The following is a 19365-nucleotide window of genomic DNA, read 5'->3' as shown; positions in this document are numbered from 1 at the left end:
TTTGAACCTTTGCAGAACAAGCTGAAATGTTTGACCAAACAAGTTTAAATTAACACAAAGAATGTTCTGATATGACATGTAATTACGAAGTTATTATAAATCTAGTTCTGAATTAAATGGCGCTTCATCAAGCACCAACTAGCACAATGGTGCCTACTAGAGCATAGGATGGTGATGTGTAAGAAGGTCTCACACAATTGGAGACATTCTGTCACATTTAAAATGATCAAAAGTCTTTCACCTGTTATTAATGTTGAGAAGAGGCACAAAGGAGTGAATGTTCTGATATGACATGTAATGTCAAGTTATTCTTAATCTAGTTCTGTATTAAATGGCGCTTCATCAGAGTGATATTGTACAGAGGTCTTTAACATTGTGAGATTACAGCAAATACTGCAGAGTTACAGCAATTTAGGTTAGAAATTCCAAGGACGCACAGATTGCTTGATGCCTGGAGAGTATTGTATGTGAAATTTTCACAAATGTTTTTAATGAACATTTACCTAGAGACTCTACAGTGTGCAGCAAGACTGAAATGGAGGTGATAGGCCAAATATCCAGAGAGTAGTTTCAATATAGCTATTTTCAAACAATTAGCAATTATGAATGAACAAAGCACTTTTTAAACATAGTTGTATTGAGAAATTTGTCAGAGCCACTGTACTAAATATGGCAAAAACAATTAGATGTCAAAATAGTACAGCATGATTGACATATACTCGTTTTTTTGGAACAGCGCCCCCCAGTGGGCGGATTGTTTCAGCACTTTGCAGGTCACTACAGTGTCTCCACCTGAACATAACTGCCAAATATCATCCAGATTGGGCAACATTCAGCCTGCCAAAATGTCTGCTGAATGCTGATTGGCTGATGGTGTTCAGCCATGTTGATTGATTAAGTTGCCCTTTGAACATCCTTTAGAGGCTGTATGATAGATTCTGCATGCAAAGTTTCAACTTGCTAGGTTGCACGGTTGCTGAGAAACAGTGCTCCAAATTTACCTCTTGAAGTGAATGGGGCATATATCCGGAAGGACTAATTTGCATATGGCGGCCATATTGTTTACATATTTCAACTTTTTCTTAATGACTATTGAAGCGCATGCCAGGATTGGTCAAAATTCCTAGGACTAGTTTGCAAAAGTAGGTTTTGCATATTATGCAAATTAGCACAAAATCTATATAGACGGAAGTGCATGGTCCAAATTGGAAAGTTGTTGGTATTGACCCAAGGAATCCATCAAAAAAAGAATTTTGAATGTAGGTCTTATGGTTTTTGAGTTATTGAGAAAATTGTGAAAAATGAATTTCCTTGTTTATAGCGCCACCACTTGACCAATCGGTGCCATTTTTGTTGTCCACCGAGATGCACTGATCCTACATCTACCTACCAAGTTTCATTTCTCTATGACTTACGGTTTAGGCTGTACAACTGTTTTTACAGGAGAAAAAGAATAATAATAATAATAAGAAGAAGAAAAATCTTAGCAAAAACAATAGGGTTCTACGCACCTTCGGTGCTTGAACCCTAATTATTGTGATTGGCTGGGCAGTATTAGCATGAGCTGATGCAATTACTTCTTTCTATTCCTCCTTGTCCTTGACTCCTCCACATTCTTCCGGTGGTAGGAAAGGAAGAGTAGCAAACGTTTCTATACGCAGTTTGAACTTGTGTGTAACTTTAAACAATACGTGGCCCCCTCTGTTGCCCCCCTCACTCAGAGAAATCCTAGATCTGCCACTGTGTACAGTTCTCACAATACCAGGCAAATCTAACACAGTACAGCCTGAGGTTTTCAGGTGGCAAGCAAACTACTGAAATCATTCTATTTACCACACACTACACTATGTGCAGCCATGATGGTTCGTATGCATGTTTTCATTCACAGATGGGTTAAAGGCAGAGGCCACATTATTTCTCTGTGTCCAACACAAGTATGGTGAATATGATTTGTCTTGTCTTGTTTACCATAAACTTTAATTACATTTGCTATAAAACTCTGATGAACTGATGGACTCGTTTGCATATGATGTCTGAAGGATGCCGATGTGAGAGAGTTTTGTTACTCAGACAGTACACACTGTTCATGCCTTATTACAGCCTTGACCAAGAATGGGCCTCGCTGTTTCACCTCTTAGCTCTGAAATATTTGTGGAGTGGAAAAAGTACATTCTTTGTCTACAAATTCTGCATTCAAATTAGAAAAATAAATTGAGGCTGAAGGCGATGAGGAACTCCTCAGCTATTAACAGTGGCAGATACTGGACTTCTTGCCCCGCAATCTGAGATGTCAGCTTCTCTCTCACTACAGACTCAAATCCTCCTATCCTTCTAAAAGGGGTTAGCAGCTGTGGCCTTTGATCAGTTGTGGCTTTTCAGCTGCATGTTACTCCTTCTTATGCCTTATCTCCTGGGTGTTGTTTACCACCTAGCTGGCCGGAGCTGTGGAGACCTTGAGAGTCTTCAAAACGTCTGCAGCTGTGAGGCAGTAAGCTAGGCCACACAGATCTACAAAGCTCTGTTTTACTGTCACAACATCCTGTTTACTGAGACAAACAACAAATAGGCATATTCCACAAAAGTGAGTAACTTTTAACTATTATTTGCCTTTATTCATATTAGATGATTCATCACTGTATTAATATTGCAGTGTGATATTCTGGCACTAAAAACATTTAAATTTGCTGTAAGACACTAGGCTAAGGTGTCAAAAGTACTGATATTCATTACTCAGGTAGAAGTATAGATACTAGGGTTTAAAAAATCTTATTTTTTTAAGTTGAAGTATCAACAAGTAAAACTGTAAAAAGTACTGGTTTCAACACTTTAAGTATAAAAGTACAAGTAATGTAAAAAGTGCCATTAAGAACAAAATCTAAGGCTGCACCACTATAGAAAACCAACTTCCTTCCCAAAAAACATTTTCCTAAAAGCCATAATGACTTGGCAAGTGTGACTGACTGATGGTATATGTTTATACTTCTCATCCAATCACAATCAGACTCACTCTATCCAGAAGGAGAAATGTATCTGGATAGTTTTTTTTTTTTTTTAAGATAAAAAAGAAGCTGAAATGAAATAGTAGTAACGAGGCTATTTACCATAATGTAAGGAGTAGCATGTACAGATAATTGAGTGAAAACTGTAAGATAAAGTATTTGTACTTAATTAATTGACACATATGGACACCTACCAACTACACATATATATATATATATATATATATATATATATATATATATATATATATATATTATACTACACTTATATATATTTTATATATATATATTATATATATTATATTAAGACTTCAGGTCTGACCACTCTGTTATTTGTAAGTAAATAGATTGGATTTATATGTCCAGAAATCACAAACATACTGTAATGGGTTGTTGTGGTATGATGTGGGCCACGCTGTTGGATTCCTGCACTTCCATCACTCTGGATTTAAAGCAGAGCAATTTTTCACTTTGCGGGTGATGCAAAACTTTAAAATTCAATTCATGTTTTCAGAGCATCCAAGACAGAGAAACATCTGTATCTACAAATCAGCTATTTGTAATGGCATATAATGCCATTTTAAACTACCTCCATATGTGGTGTGGACTGGGAAAAAAAGAGGATTTATTTTTTTCTGTCCAGAATATCAATAAAGGTATTTGAGTGTGTCTGTGGAAGGGTGTTCATTGGGCAACTCTACACCATGGCATTCTTCAGCATTTGTCAAACCCAGATTCCTCCATCATAATGTCAGGTAGTTTAGCGTACTTCATCACTACAGTTAACAAACTTCAACTGCTCCAAAGTCTAATGGCATGTTTTGCTTTACACTACTTCAACCAGCACTTGGCAGTGCTTATGAACTTAGGCTTCTGTGCTGCTTCCAATAAATACATATTGGTGTAAAGGGTTTCTATTGATATTTCTTTAAAAGACATTTTGGAACTACAATAAGTGATGATGAGGACAAGACAACCATATTCACCCTATTTTCGCCCATTCGTACACAATAGTGATCAAGCGCCCACTATTAGCGCCGTGGTTAGTTATTGCTGCAGTGCCCAGGAAGCAGCAAGGGTTAAGCTTACTGAACCTTGTTATCGAACCCACAACCCTGACATCAGTCATTTGGTGCTCAATCTGCTGAGCCACTGCATCATGGCTGCTTTATTTATTTGATTCCAATTTTAAAAGCATGTTTCATTTTCATTCCACTTTACAATTATGTCCTCCTTTGTGTTGGTCTATCACTTAAAATCTCAATAAAATAAATTTAAGTATGTGTTTGTACGGTGAGAAAATGTGAAAGTTCAAGGAGTATGAGTACTTTTGCAAGCCACGGTTGCTGCCCAAAACCTGAACTCAATAATTAGGAAGTGTATCCATTTAAGTTTTTTTTTCTTATTTTTGTAACATTTCAGTAAACTAACAGTTTAGAACAGTTTGGGTTCTATACAGTAAACCACTGTGTGTCTTTCGTAGGGGTGGGCAATATTATATCATATACAATATATCGTGACACAGAAATATCATGATATTAATAATCCATATCGTGATAATAGAGATGTCTTAAAAGTATCTATTATTTACTGTGAAGCTTTAGGTTTATTTATTGTATAATTGTTTTAGTTTGCAGTTTATATGCATGCACTAAATATTCTGCAATATTTTTTGCTGCATTATATTATTTTATGCTATATTATTTATTTTGCCACATTATGATTATGCTGTTATACTCTTATACTACATTCCTGAAATTAATTAATTATTTTTCTGTTTTCCTATATCGCCAAGTATATCGTTATCGCAAAAATACCCTGAAATATTGTGATATTATTTTAGAGCCATATCGCCCACCCCTACTATACAGTAAACCATTGTGTGTCTTTCGCTTAACTTATCTGAGTCTAGGAGGTGATGAAGCATTTCTGCACATTCCCACAGCCTGCTTCAGTCTTTCTACACAACAGTTATGCACATCAAAATGCCTTCAAGGACAGAGGTATTGTGGAGCTATTTTGGCAGAGTGTTTCCCTACAGGAATGCAGGAGCATGTCTATAAAACACGTCCTCCTTTCCAATTCATCCCAAAATGAGAACTTGACACTGTTGTGACTGTAAAGACATGGGCGTGCAGACAGGGTGTTGGCTGTTGCTGCTTTTGCCTGTGGCTGTGGTCACAGGGCCACTCCATACTGCAGAGAGAAAGCTGGACCAGAGCCAGGACCTGACACCAGTCCATTCACTACCAGGTCAGTTCTTCCTCGGATTGTTTTTCTGGAGGATCAGCGCTTGCTCAGATAGATTGCGCAAGGCACAATTAATGCAATGTGATTGGTTATTTAACTTATTTACATATTGGTTAGTTAACTTATTTACATATTGGAGTTTACTGTTTTTTTGGACATTCTTACTTCAAGTTAAATAAAAATAGCTATTTAAAAAAAAAAAGATTTAAATACTGCAATATTATGTTTTTGTAATGCTGCTCTAAAAGTTGGTTACAATACCAATAAATAAGAATATTATGTTTAATAATTAATGGAATTCATGGAAAAATTCATCACATTAAGTAATGTGTGAAGGCTTTTTAAAATAAAAACACCATACAATGACAGTTTTCAGTGCTGCATGTGTTGTTTTGTGCTACATAGACCCATTTTTATGAAACCATATATATTGTATTAAAAAAAAACCTTTAATCAGGCAGAAAATTATTTTGCACCCATTATAAAACAAAGAAGCTGATTGTTTCCCTTTTCATTTACCCTCTCTAATGTTTTTGCACCCATTCCCAGGGTATGGGCTAGAATTACTATTCTATAGTAACAGTAGTTGTACTTTGTTGCTATAAAAGATTTGAAGAGTTAAACTTTTTTGGAGTATAACTGAAATTATGGGTCACTTCCATTAAAAAAGGAAAAGAATAAAACAGTATTTCTAAGTTTTGGCGCAGTCAATGTTTAGATGCAGATTTACATGCATAATTCCAGGCTTTACTGTTATTTTAGGTTAAAATTAAACACCTCTGTGATCAAAATGTGATCAATCTTATTATATTCAAGATACATACTCAATCAGTTGCCACCAGTTATTCAGTGAGGTTACAATGTACTCTATTATACCACAATGCAACGCGAAAAAGAAAGAAAAGAGCTATTCACGTCTGGAACAAATATTAGATGCAAGTGAAGTGGCAACGACGTCTGGAGAACTTGCAGTGCTTCATCATTTCCTGTTGAAACAAAATTGGTTAGTCAGTGTACAAACCTGCAGTTATAACATTAATATAGTAAATACTGTAACAGTTTGGACACACCTTCTCATTTAAAGTTTTCTTTATACCTTTATATTATTTTCTACATTGTATATTAGTTTTTAAGACAAACAATTAAACGACACATATGGAATTACGTAGTAAACAAACAAAGTGTTAGGCCTTCACAATGAACTGAACTAAACCCAACTAAGATGATGATTTGTGAGGAGCTGAAGCACAGCATGAAGAAAAAGCAGCGTCAATTGTTCAGAACCTCCAGGAACTCCTTCAAGCCTCTGAGAAAACTATTCCAGATGACTCTACCTCATGAAGACACTGAGATTAAAATTCCAAGAAATTCCAAAAATTCATATACTTTCTCTTTACAGAATAATCCTGCATTTGTTCCTGTATAGCTTTTATTGTTTTATTTGACTGTATTTATAGAACACTATAATAATCTCCTACATTTAATTTTATTTTCAATAAATTGTAATAAATTTGATCGCTACATGAGCTTAACGTTGACGTAAGTGTATAAGTGCAAGTCTCCTTGTTTGGTTTTCTGAACAGACAAATGCTTTATTAACATGAATTTAGAATTCAGTTTGTGTGTTTAGACATTTAAACACGGCTCAGTTACTCACGCTTGTCTGTGTAACCGGTGCTGACACATGTTAATCATAAGAAAGTGTCTAAAATCACTATTTATTTTAACTATTATATAAATTAAATAGTCTCTCCCAATATAGAACAAAGCTGACGAGGCAGTAAAAATTCATTTCAGTGAATTTCCACCAAACCAAGCTAAATTGCTTGTATTTTTGCACCAGGCGTGGCATAAAGTTATCCGAAAGCAGTGTGTAAGACTGGTGGAGGAGAACATGTCAAGATGCATAAAAACTATAATTAATAACCAGTGTTATTCCACAAAATATTGATTTCTGAAAACTTTATGAATATGAACTTGTTTTCTTTGCATTATTTGAGGTCTGAAAGCTCTACATCTTTTTTGTTATTTCAGCCATTTCTCATTTTCTGCAAGTAAATGCTCTAAATGACAATATTTTTTCTTGTAATTTGGGAGAAATGTTGTCTGTAGTTTATAGAATAAAACAACAATGTTTATTTTACTCAAACATATACCTATAAATTGCAAAATCAGAGAAACTGATTCAGAAACTAAAGTTATCTTTTTTTTTTAGTTGTTTGTGTGCTTCCACTTTTAATTGAGTAATGTTTTAACACAGTACTTATATTTCTTTCCGCTCTCTGCACAGGGCAGCAGCTCTCAGAGCCTGTAGCCTGTGTTCAGGAGCAGCAGCAGAGTCCCCCGGATGCTGTGGGTGTCTTTGTGCAAGCTCTGCGTGATGGCTGGAGTAAACACAGTGAGCTGGGGAAGGAGGAATTGGCACGGTTTGGATTTTGCTCTCATTCTGATCGTTCAGAGCATCAGCAGTTTTCATCTGTGTTAATGCTGGGGCAGAAAGCTCATGAAGAAAACAGTGGTCCAGGATATTTCCACACTCAAAAAGGTTCCAGTTCTTTACTTTTATCAAAACAGAATTTCAGACAAAATCTATGATCAGCTTTTATGTTTCTGTTATATGTCATGCATGTGTATAAAGACATTGCACAACAGGCCAAGGTCAGGGTACACAAATTTAGTGAAAAAAATGGCATTTGATGAAAACTTAGTTGACCTAGAGTTGCACACTTTTTGAACCGATTAAAGTGACCTTGTTCAGTTTTAAAGATGCATTTTGATTTTCGAAAATTATTTAAATTACCGTAATATTAGGCCACAACATGGTGAATAATACTATTAACTAGAATTTATATTGTTAATTATTGAACATGCAATAAGTGTTCCAATTTAACAGAGCCAAGTTTATGGAGAGCCTACTCACTTCCTATTTCCACTGTTATCAGAAAATGACTGCAAATGTCTTCTAAAGTAGCTAATGCTGATGCTGACATCACAAGCACAGGTTGTTTTAATTTAGGCTGGTGCACACACCCAGGCAGGGCAGCAGAAACAGGTTAATCTGCTCTCCTTTAAACAGGAGCAGTGCAGTCCACTTTCTGCTGTACTGCAGGACTATATCAGACGTTTCAGGATGATGAAATGCTTTATGCTTTATTTTTTATGCTTTTTTTCTAGAACTAGAATTTAGGACTCTAAAGTCGGGTTTTTATAGATAAAATGTGTAATATATTAGTAAAACCCTGGTTTAATGGGAGAATATTGTTGCTGTCCAATGAAAAATTATTATCTCCATTTTGTCGATTTTTAGTTTACTACATAATTTGAACACACAAATTGTCAAAATTTCTTAAAGAACGTAGCAAAAAAATATATTTAAAATGACCGGAAATAAACTCTTTTTCCATTGACTTCCAGTGAATTTTTTTTTTTCTCTCCATCCATTCAGCTGTTTTAACCCTTTCAGATCCTGCATCCATTACAATGGACATCAAGTCTTTCCTTTTTTTTTTAAGGTTTTCTTGCACATAATAAAACAGTAGCTGAGTCCCACCCACTGTACTGAAAAAAGACAGCAACTCATATTAGGACATGAAAACACTAGAGCCAATGAGGCAAAGTAAAAGCTAATTTTTACTAATTTAATATTATTTGAAACACTTTTATCATGTTTATTTGGCTATTTGGGGATGGCTTGTAAAATACAATGGGCAATATTAAACAAATTAAAAAATATATAAATACAAATTACAAAAGCAATTAGATATTTTAATTTAGTAGGATTAAAATGTTTATATAGATTGTATCATAAAATATTAGATGACATTTTTTGTGTGCATCAGACAGAAAACAGCATTCATTTTCATCACTGGAAAATAATTTGAGTCTAAAGGGGTTCCGCACACGTTTCTACACATCTAAACCTCGGAAAACTCCCTCATATAGTCAAAGTTAGTACACCAAACGGTTATAAATACACTGCCTGGTGTCTGGGACAATGTTTTACCAAAGTTTTGAGAGGATTTTGGCTCTGAAACCTGTTCTTAAAATCAAATAGCATAAATAAACTGGCATTAATAGCTGCAGAGCTTTGTGCGACCAACAATAGCCCTCAAAGAACCGCGGTTACGCCGTCTGCACCTTGAAAACGGTCGGTCGCTGTCTTTACACTGAAAGTTAGAGTGCGCGTTTGAACTCGTGGATTACGGTAGCCGCGTGCACAGCAGAGCTGGGGGAGGAGAGGCTCGCGCTTCTCGTGCAGAGACAGGAAATGGAACATAAACGAACATAAACTAAATTTAACCATGTATAATCAACTAATATACACCCAGAAACACACCTATCTATCTGTAGAACAGTGTAACATTCTATAAGTGTATGGAATCCTTAAAGAACACATTCTATACTATTAATGACAGAACCTACAAATCAATTGATATTATTATATATTAACATATGCATTTTGGAGTAGTGGGATACTAAACTTAAAAAAAAGTTGGTTTGGTTGTGCATAAACCACATTTCAAAGTCCTATTTAACCAGCAATTCGAAGTGTTATTCAATGTCACCATGAAATTCTTGAAGAACACATTTCATACTATTAATGGTAAACCTATCAAGTTATATTACTGTGTAATTTTGGAGTAATGGGATACCAAACTGTCCATTCGGTTTTGCATAAAACAGATTTGAGAGTCCTATAAAAGCAAAAAATCAAACTGTTATCCAATGATCCCATGACATTTTTGAACACACATTCTATAGAATTCGTTTTATAAGCATCAAGTTATGTTACTGTGTTTTTTTTTTTATTAAGGGAAGATCAAATTTGAAAAAGTGTCCATTCGGTTCAGTTTAAACCAGATTTTGGAGTTCAATAAAACCAGCAATTCAAACTGTTATCAAAAACTACATTACTGTTACACTACTGTATCATTTTGGAGCAATGGGGTGGCAAATCTTAAAAGAATGCCATAGACAAAGGGTGTTCTATAAACCAATATTATCACCTCACAAATATCATAAAGAGTTTCTCTACCTATCTAATCAGTTTCGGGTTTCCATTGGGATCTACATAGATCACATTTTAGAGTCCTTTTAAATAAGCAAATTAAACTCTTTTTAAAATCACACCACTGAATGATGTCACATTCTATTTTTTTCTTAAAATTGCCAGATCAGTAATCCAAAACCGTACAGTTGATACTTACACCACTAATTTCCCAGAATGTGTTTTTCACTGATTTCATTGTGTCATTTGATAACTTTTTGATTTGCTGGTTTTAAAGGACTTCTAAATCAGATTTATAAATTATTTAAGATTTAAGATACTAAACCGATTGGACATTTTTCTAAGTTTGATTTCCAATTACTCTAAAATGATACAGCAGTATCACTTCTAATTCTATTTTCAAGGATTTTATGGTTTAACAGTTTGATTTGCTGGTTTTAAAGGACATTGCAATCTGGTTTATGAACAACAGAATAGACATTTTGTTTCCTAAGTCTGACCTTCAATTACTCCAAAATGAAACAGTAATATCACTTAAAACATTTATCTTAAATATCCTCTTTAAGAATATAGTACTGTGATATGATGATCCTTTGATTTTTATGTTTTATAGTAATACACGCTTTTACTTTTTTACTTTGTTTTTTACACCTTTGTGTAATATATTTGTAATATATTAGTAAAACCATGGATTCATTGGAGAATATGTAATATAAACGAAGTCAGCTGTTTTAAAAGCATGTTTCTAGACATGTGAACCTCTAAAATCTCCCTCATATAAAGTTAACTAGTAACACCAAACGGTTATAAATACACTGCCTGGTGTCTGAGACATTGTTTTACAGTTTTGAGAACATGTTCTTAAAATCAGATATCATAAATATACTGGAAAAATAGGTGCAGAGCTCTGTGCGACCAATAACAGTCCCTAAAACCTAATTAATTAATTAGCTCACCTTCACTGTTTGGACAGTTGGACTGTGTTTTGGGGCTTCAGTTGAAATATAAACACTCGTGCAGAAGCTCAATCAGATAATATCTGTAGTTAATATCCAGGTAAAGTTTTGAGGCTGGGTACAGCCTGCTGTAGTCAGGTTGTAATTATCAGTGTTGTTAACAGATGATAATAATCAGTAGAGTCTCTGGTATCCCCGTTCAGCTCGTCTGGAGGCGCTAAGTCACTTCACTTCTGCTTCTACAGTTTTATTACTTTAAATTTTCCAAACATAATAAAAGCACGTTTGTTTCTAGTAGCTCTACTGCACAACGATCACTATCGCTACCTTAAACATGGCGCTTTAGTGACGTCATACGTTTTACGCATAGTAAACACACATGACTTTCGGAGTCGCTCCCTATTACAGAAATAGTGCACTATACCACATTCACTGCAGTAAGTGGAAGGGTAATAAGCCCTCTTTCCTCTGCTTCATGAATTAATTTAAACCATATTATTCTTCATTAAGTAGAAACATTTTTTTTAATGAATAAGGGATGAAATACCCAAATTATTTACAAAAAAGTTATGTAACCACTAATAAAAAAAATCTAAATGACTAAGGCCCAATCCATTTCTCTTTTTTAGTGTAACCCTTCCCCTTGGAATAGAGTTACAAGATGAAGGGGTTAAAAATCATCTCCCTAAGAATTGTGACAACCCTTCAAGCACCCTATACAAGTTATATAACAGTGGATAACTAAAGTTCAGCAACCTAGCTGCTGGTTAATTAATGTTTACTTTATCATATGTCTTCATAAATTAGACAGGTTGTGCAGCAGTTAACTACTATTTTACTTTTTTTTTTTCGTCTGTGATGGGGGGTTGAAATTTGCTTTTATTTTTATTTTATTTTATTTCTCCTTTCCACCTTAAATGCTACAGCCTCTGCCATCGGTTTCACCATTTAAGGTGGAACAGGAAAGTTAGCTAGCTAGCTACTGAGCAATATTTTTATAAACTACTAAAAATATTTTTATGATTGTTTTGAAAAAAGAGGCCATAAAACATTCAAACTACACATTAAACTCTGGAAAAATAGTTAAAAATAACGATAACAACTAGTGCTTACATTTGTGGGTTTCTTTGGCCGCTTGTGCCACCATTCTGCCAGTGATTCGCAGCCCTCCAAATGCGCCTCCTACACCTACACTTCCTCTACACCTTTAGTCGTGCACACGCAAAACAGAGGGGTAAGGGCTAAGTGGAAGAGCCAAAAAGGTGAAACCAGGCAGCACTGTGAAGATGGCAACCACCCCTTACACACACACACATTAAAACTGTATAAAATGCACAAAAAACATTCCTTTATATTTGTAATAATGTGTTCCTTCAGGGAAACCTCTCGAAATTATGTATTGTGAAACTGTTTGTATGACATTTAAACAACTATACTGTGAACACAAAAGGCACATTCCGATATTGGCTCAGAAGTATTTAAAATGTCAGATTTTGCAATTCACAAATAATAGGGTTGTTCTCATTTCAGAGCACTGGGATGTTGAAGACGATGGAAAGTTTACATTGACTTTTCATCTCATGAAACCCTGCATGGCTTATCAACAAAATACTGTGGCCTCTGTTGTCATCTTGTTCTTTATGGACACCACTGCCACTGAGGAGTTAAACCTGAAGTTCAGCAGCCATGGCCTTCAGCCTAACAAGCAGGTTACTTCATCAACAACAATAATAATGGCTTAAAAACTCCACACACTGTATCTCAGAGCTGTGAGACATTATTATTAGTGATTTAACCTATACCACTGTCTCATTTTCTCCTCTCCCAGGCAGTGTGTGTTTCTAAGAACACACAGTTTCTTCTACTGACAGCTGACCAGACAAAGTTTTTTACTCATGCTCATCTAAAGCTGAGGATTGTTGTTGATGCTAAGAATGACAGTGGTGAGAACAGATCTTTTCTCCGCTCAGTATTGTAAGTGGTAATTTTGTTGAAGGTTAATATGTGTACCTGTCTGCACTGTTTCTAGGGCAGAAAATTGGTTTGGCTGACCTTCAAGCTATTCTGATGAAGAGGGACATCAGGACCAATACTCCACTGAGCCCAGTGGTTCTTGTCTATACACACGGAACTAACAGTGTGTCAGAAGCATCACATTCTAATCAGTATGTTTTCAAGTAATAATACTGAACTATATAAGTTGGAGGGTCTGAGATAAACTGAGATTATTGGGGGGGTCTATTTAGAGATTTTTGTTTATATAAAGGTTGGGGAACCTAGGCAAAAATATCAGCTTGCAACTGACTGTGGATTTTAAGGCGTGTTAGAAACTTGCAAACCTAAATCTCTTCTTAGCTTCTTGATTTTTCTCATGGCCTCAGCATATTATCTTATGGCCTCTATATATTATATTGTGGCCTAATTATATTATCTTTTGGCTTTAAAATATTAACTTGTAGTCTAAAAATATTATCTTGTGGCCTCAATATATTATCTTGTGGCCTCAGTATATATTCTTTTGGCCTTAATATATTTTCTCCTGTCCTCAATCTATTGTTTTATAGTCTAAACATATTATTTCAATGTTAAAAAGAATTTTTCTCACGGCCTCAGTATATTATTATCTTGTAGGCTCCGTACATTATATCCTGCCTTCAATATATTAATTCAAAGATCCAGAGTATTATTTTATGGCCCCAATTATCATGTAGCTTCAATAAATTATCTTGTAACCTTATTATATTTTATTGCCACTTTAATACATTATCTTCTGGCCTTGTGTATTAATTATTAGTGTTTCTCTCAATGATTTATCTAATGGCCATCATTTGTTATATCAAAATACAATCTTGCGATCTCTTTATATTATCTTGTGCCAGTCCATAAACATAACCACCCTCTCTAAAGTCTCTCACTAGAACATTGTAAATTGGTGGACTGATCAGAGAATCTCTGGTATATATAATACTCCATTTCAGAATGACATTATGGCCTGCTTGTCTCTTCCAGAACATTCTTCTTCTTGTGTGAGCTACAGACGTTCCTGAAAGAAGTGCTCCCTCAGGGGAATGCAGCAGAGACACCAGAGGAGGCCTCAGTGTCTATGAATGTTCTTCATTCTCTGCCTCCTCTAAAACTTGGAGTGTCATCGAGTGAGTCTGTTCTTCTGGAGCTGATTAATTCCTCCAGCCACACCGTCTTCTCCTTCCCCCGCCAGAGCCTTGGACTGCAGGGCCACCGAGTTGAGCTGGCCTTGAACCCTGTGCTGCTGTCTGTGCTGAGACTACGGCTGGACGAGGCTATAGCTCAGATCCACAAGGAGGAGGCTGGCCACAGTGTGAAGGACAAGCTGCAGATTCTCACTGCCCTCACTGCTCTTCCTGATGATGGACAGGGTGTGGAAACAGGTGATTGTTGACACTTTTTACTGTTACTTTTGTTTAATTTGTCAATAATATGTTGTGAAATAAGTGTGATTTGAAAAACATTGAAAAACATGCAAGTTATCTTCCCACTATTGAATCAGCACCAGATTTGATCACCACTATTGAAAGCTGTAACAGAAATGTTATTAGATGTTTCTGTACCTGTGATACACTTGAACCTTACGAGTTGTTTTAAAATCATATATAACTCTATTTATTATTCTGTATGCTTCAGTTGGACGGGCATTTAACGTTCCTTTGTCCACACTGTCTTGTGCAACGGGATTATCTTATAGAAAGTGTTACCATCAACAGTGGGTAGTAATGATTGTGACTGGCATCACCAGGCTAAAAATGTCCCTGCAAAAAGACAAGCAACAAACAACAGACATCACATCCACATTTAGTGCCAGAGGCCTGACACACATATCCTGCAGTTTAATAGGTACTGATACCTATATAGAAATTGAAAATACTGAACTTCTTTGAGGAAAGTTTATGCTTATTTTTTTTCTTAACAGTAAAGTTGTGCTCTATTCACTATCCAGATCACTATATAGAGTACTGTTATAGGGAACAAAATCTGACAGGATAGTAAGCAATTGCAGGTGTGTGAGCATACTGCTGTGGTGCACCAGATTATGCCACATAAGCATTTGTCCAATAGGTCCATAGGACATTGTTTTTACACTATGTTTTATGCTACACTGCGGAATTGTTTCAGCACACTGAAAATATGGCTCTGTGTTTTATGACACACTATAAAATAGGGGTGTGAGGAGACACTAATATCACGAGACGAGACGAGATACGATACTGGGTTCACGAGAATGAGACGAGACGAGATTTAAAAATTACATTTTAAAGAAAACAACAAAAATGAAAAATGAAAATTTTACAAAATCATATAACGCAAACTTAACAGACTGGTTTCTCTCACACATTGATTTTATAAGAAATAGAAATAAGAATAAGAATAAAACATAAAAAAAAGAAATTCTAGGTCTTATATAGTGCAAACAATAAGTGCAAACCACAACCTGTCATATTAAGACTATGGTTTGTGTTTTTTTCTCCTAAATATCTTGTAATTTAACTATGCATAACCATAACCAGTCATATTAAGACTATGCTTGAAGTGCAAACAGAGACAGAACATTTTTTATAATACAGTACAGAGCTAAGGGATTAGTAGTAGAACTGCCTATGAAACAGTCATGTGTACGATTTACTTACAGTATTTACATATGGTTTGTGTCACCACACTCGCTGCTATCGCCAGATCTCTCTTAAAAAGTCCACACAAAAAAGTTTTTTTCCCACGAGAGGTTTAAGAAATATCGTCACGTTTTAATCTCGCGAGATCTCGTCACACCCCTACTATAAAATAGCCCAATGTAGTGCACTATATAGTGATTAGGGCACAGTGTCAGAACCTAAGTTTATTTTGCAATTATTAGTCAAGCTTTATCTTTATTTCCTTTTTAAAGGTTTGGAGAATACTAATGAGGTCCAATACAGAGCCCTCTTGCTGCTGAAGGCTTTGCAAGCTGTGTTGGGTATATGGGCAGCGGAAAGAACACAGCGAGCAGCTAGAGCTGACCAGGATGGCACAACAAAGCCCACACAGTGCCGACTCCAGAGTCTTACCGTGTCTTTAGAGAAGTACCTGTTGGAGCCTGCTACAGCCAACATTAATAACTGTGAAGGAACATGTGGTTTTCCACTGACCAGTGGCAACAACCATGCCATACTGCTAAACAGCCACGTCCAGAGTGGACAGCCTCTGAACCGCACACTCTGCTGCGTGCCTGTGGAATATGATGACCTGAGTGTGATTGAGCTGGACAGTGACGGCACCACTATCTCTTACAAAACCAACACGATAGCCAAATCCTGTGAATGTCGCTAACAGTGTCAGATTTAAAATCTGGACAGATGTACAATACAGGCCAAAATGTCAACATGTAGTGATGTGACGGTGTTTGCTACTAATTATTCTGACAATTATTGAAGAAATCCGTTAATAATAGGTATTTTTGAAGTTAATTTGGAGGGCTACAGAAGAAAAAAACACTACAGCACACAGAGCAATGGCAGTCAAGGCCAAGGGCCTCAAACCAGGGCCAAGAACCAGTAAGTTTATAACAGTCCAACTTTTAGCCAGTAGTGTATAAAAACACTGTACAAATGATCCAGTATGAGTATATTTAATGCAAGAAGCCTTAGATAGGTCAACACTGAGTTTATTTTTAAAATATGTTTAGCACAATGTAGAGCACACATTATAGATAAGAGCTATTAATAAGCAGTATTACAGCATCTACATCATATCAATAACAATTTTGGAAGATTAAACTATGCACAATAAAGGAATACTGCACTTGTTTTCCACCCAATTTTAGTGTGCAGCATCTATAGCATACAATCACAGTAATACACTGCTTTTCACAACTGAATGACTTTTTTTAGATACTCAATTGAAATTTACATACATAAAAATTTCACAGTCATGCAAAAACCTTGTATCTTCATTTTTGTAATTTTTCACTTTTTGATCACGTAAATCTATTATATTATATATTGTGTTTAATATTACATTACATATTGTGCGTAATGCAAAGTTAAAGCAGTTATTTTGCTTCTCTTGCAAAGTTGCAAATGCATTTTTGAGATACAAGTTTTTTGGTATGACAATATATTATAGTGTACATACATACACACACAATATTGTGAGATATTGCTAAAAATATATGTATTTGTGTTACTGTTTGCATTAGTTTGCATAAACACATCTGCACCTTTAATTCCCTACAAGCACTGATGGAGTCATGCATGTTTGATCCATGTTCAAATGCAACCCTTTGTAGTAATTAATCTGTTCATATCTGTTTGTTTTATTTGTTTTACCACATTAAAAACTATAAAGCATGCTTACTGTTTCCATGGTGCATGTGTGATTAACTGGATATTACATGTTGTGATAATATACAAAAATCTTATAATCATATAAAATATAAATGTGACAGTTGGGGTTTTGGTGTCTAAATGTTCATTGGACCAGTAGAAATGCCCCAAACTGACTAGGACATATGTATGTTTATGCTGACTAGTGTAAAACATCTCTTTTGAAGATCCTATTGCTGTTTTGGAGATTGTTTTGTGTGACAGCACTAATATGTAGGTAAAAAAAGAAGAACATTAAGTAACAACAATTTTTTTTTTCATAAAAATACGCCAATTTTCAACGCCAGATTTATTAATGTTTCCCCTTTTTGGCCATATGTAAACTAATTGTTAATTGTATGAATCATGTTTGTATTACTCTAATGTTAAATATCTATTTAAATATAATTAGATATCAGCTGCAGAAGGATTTCACACAGTACTGTGTGACTAACCTAAGTCCCATTAACTTTTTAATTTGCCACATTTTTATGGTTGTCCTTGATAGATATATGTAATAAAGTGACATAAATAACATGGGTAAAATTGATAAGACAGTAAGATAATTGTGTATTGCTTGTATGTCCTTTAACACAAAAGCAAAAAAAGACAAACAGAAAAATCAAGTAATATTGACATACAGTGTAATATGGTCAAACACTGTACACCAACAGTACATATTAATGCAATTATCTAATCAGCCAATTGTGTTTCAGCAGTGTAAAGGGACACAGCTTACGGTTAGTGTGAACTTGAGGTAAGTTCCTATAATTTGTTTAGCTACATTAGCCTAGCCTCCTGAAGAAGCAGACTTCAGACACCAAACACATCTTTCATTATCAGCTTTTCTGGGTGTAAATATTGTACAAACTACTGCTTTATCACATCTCCTCCACAAGCAAGGGCTTAATTGAGCCCTTCCAACAAATAACCTAATCCCTTTCCTAATATTATTTTTTGGGGGAAAAAAGGTATATTATTAGACCTATATTTCTTTTAATTTGTAAAGATACCTAAAAAACAACAGTAAAGAAAAGTACTGTTTTTTACAAAAAAGTGATTTGTTAAATGGTTATTTGTTGCAAGGGATCAATTTTTTAATCCCCACAGTCTCTAGTCTTCAGATCTTGCTCCATGATGAAAACCCCTGTCCTCCTTCAAAGGCAGGTCTTACTTATCTAATCCCTTTCCTTTAGAAGTCCTTTTGTGGGCATTTCCTTGTTCCTCATGCGGGCTGCTCTCTTCTTTCTCAGTTTGTCTAGTTCATCCTCTGCTCCCCAGTTCCAAAATGCAAGTGTGTCCCACCAGGATGACTGGGTGAAGGATAGGGAGGATTAATTAGCATAAGCTGTGGAAGTGAAGGCGATACAGTATATAGTGCTTTATAGAGTACTCAAGGATTTCTCCTTACCTCATCTACACCCCCATCCTGTACCTCAGACCCTGCCTCCTCTTCCTCAAATAATGGCTCCAGTGTATCTAAAACACAAAAGAGTAATCCGGCCTCTCATTACAAAACAATGAGATACTGCAGAAGATACAGGAGGAACAGAATAAGAAGAGTGTAGCATGATGGTTGACAGGTTTGTTTGAGTATTTGTAGAACTGCTGATCTCCTCATATTTACAGCCAGAATGGTGTAACAAAGAAGAAACATCCAATGGGCAACAGTTCTCAAATGTAAACATGTTAATGAGAGAAGGCAACAGAAACAGATAGACCAGTCAAACAGAAAGCAAACGGAAAGTCTAACTCAGAACTCATTTACTCAGAAATGTGGA

General features: G+C 35.5%; 1 protein-coding gene across 1 annotated transcript; it reads left to right on the top strand.

Annotated features, from left to right (window-relative positions):
• Positions 1-4934: 4934 nt before the first annotated feature.
• Positions 4935-17571, top strand: amh (anti-Mullerian hormone). The gene is made up of 7 exons (XM_022669774.2): positions 4935-5252; positions 7540-7794; positions 12744-12922; positions 13042-13156; positions 13243-13378; positions 14223-14620; positions 16129-17571. Exons 1-7 carry the CDS (start codon positions 5126-5128, stop codon positions 16548-16550), a joined length of 1632 nt encoding a protein of 543 aa, XP_022525495.2. The 5' UTR covers positions 4935-5125; the 3' UTR covers positions 16551-17571.
• Positions 17572-19365: the final 1794 nt, after the last annotated feature.

The sequence above is a fragment of the Astyanax mexicanus genome, chromosome 16 (assembly GCF_023375975.1).
Source record: "Astyanax mexicanus isolate ESR-SI-001 chromosome 16, AstMex3_surface, whole genome shotgun sequence".
NCBI lineage: Eukaryota > Metazoa > Chordata > Actinopteri > Characiformes > Acestrorhamphidae > Astyanax > Astyanax mexicanus.
This window is presented reverse-complemented; position numbering and strand designations above follow the sequence as displayed.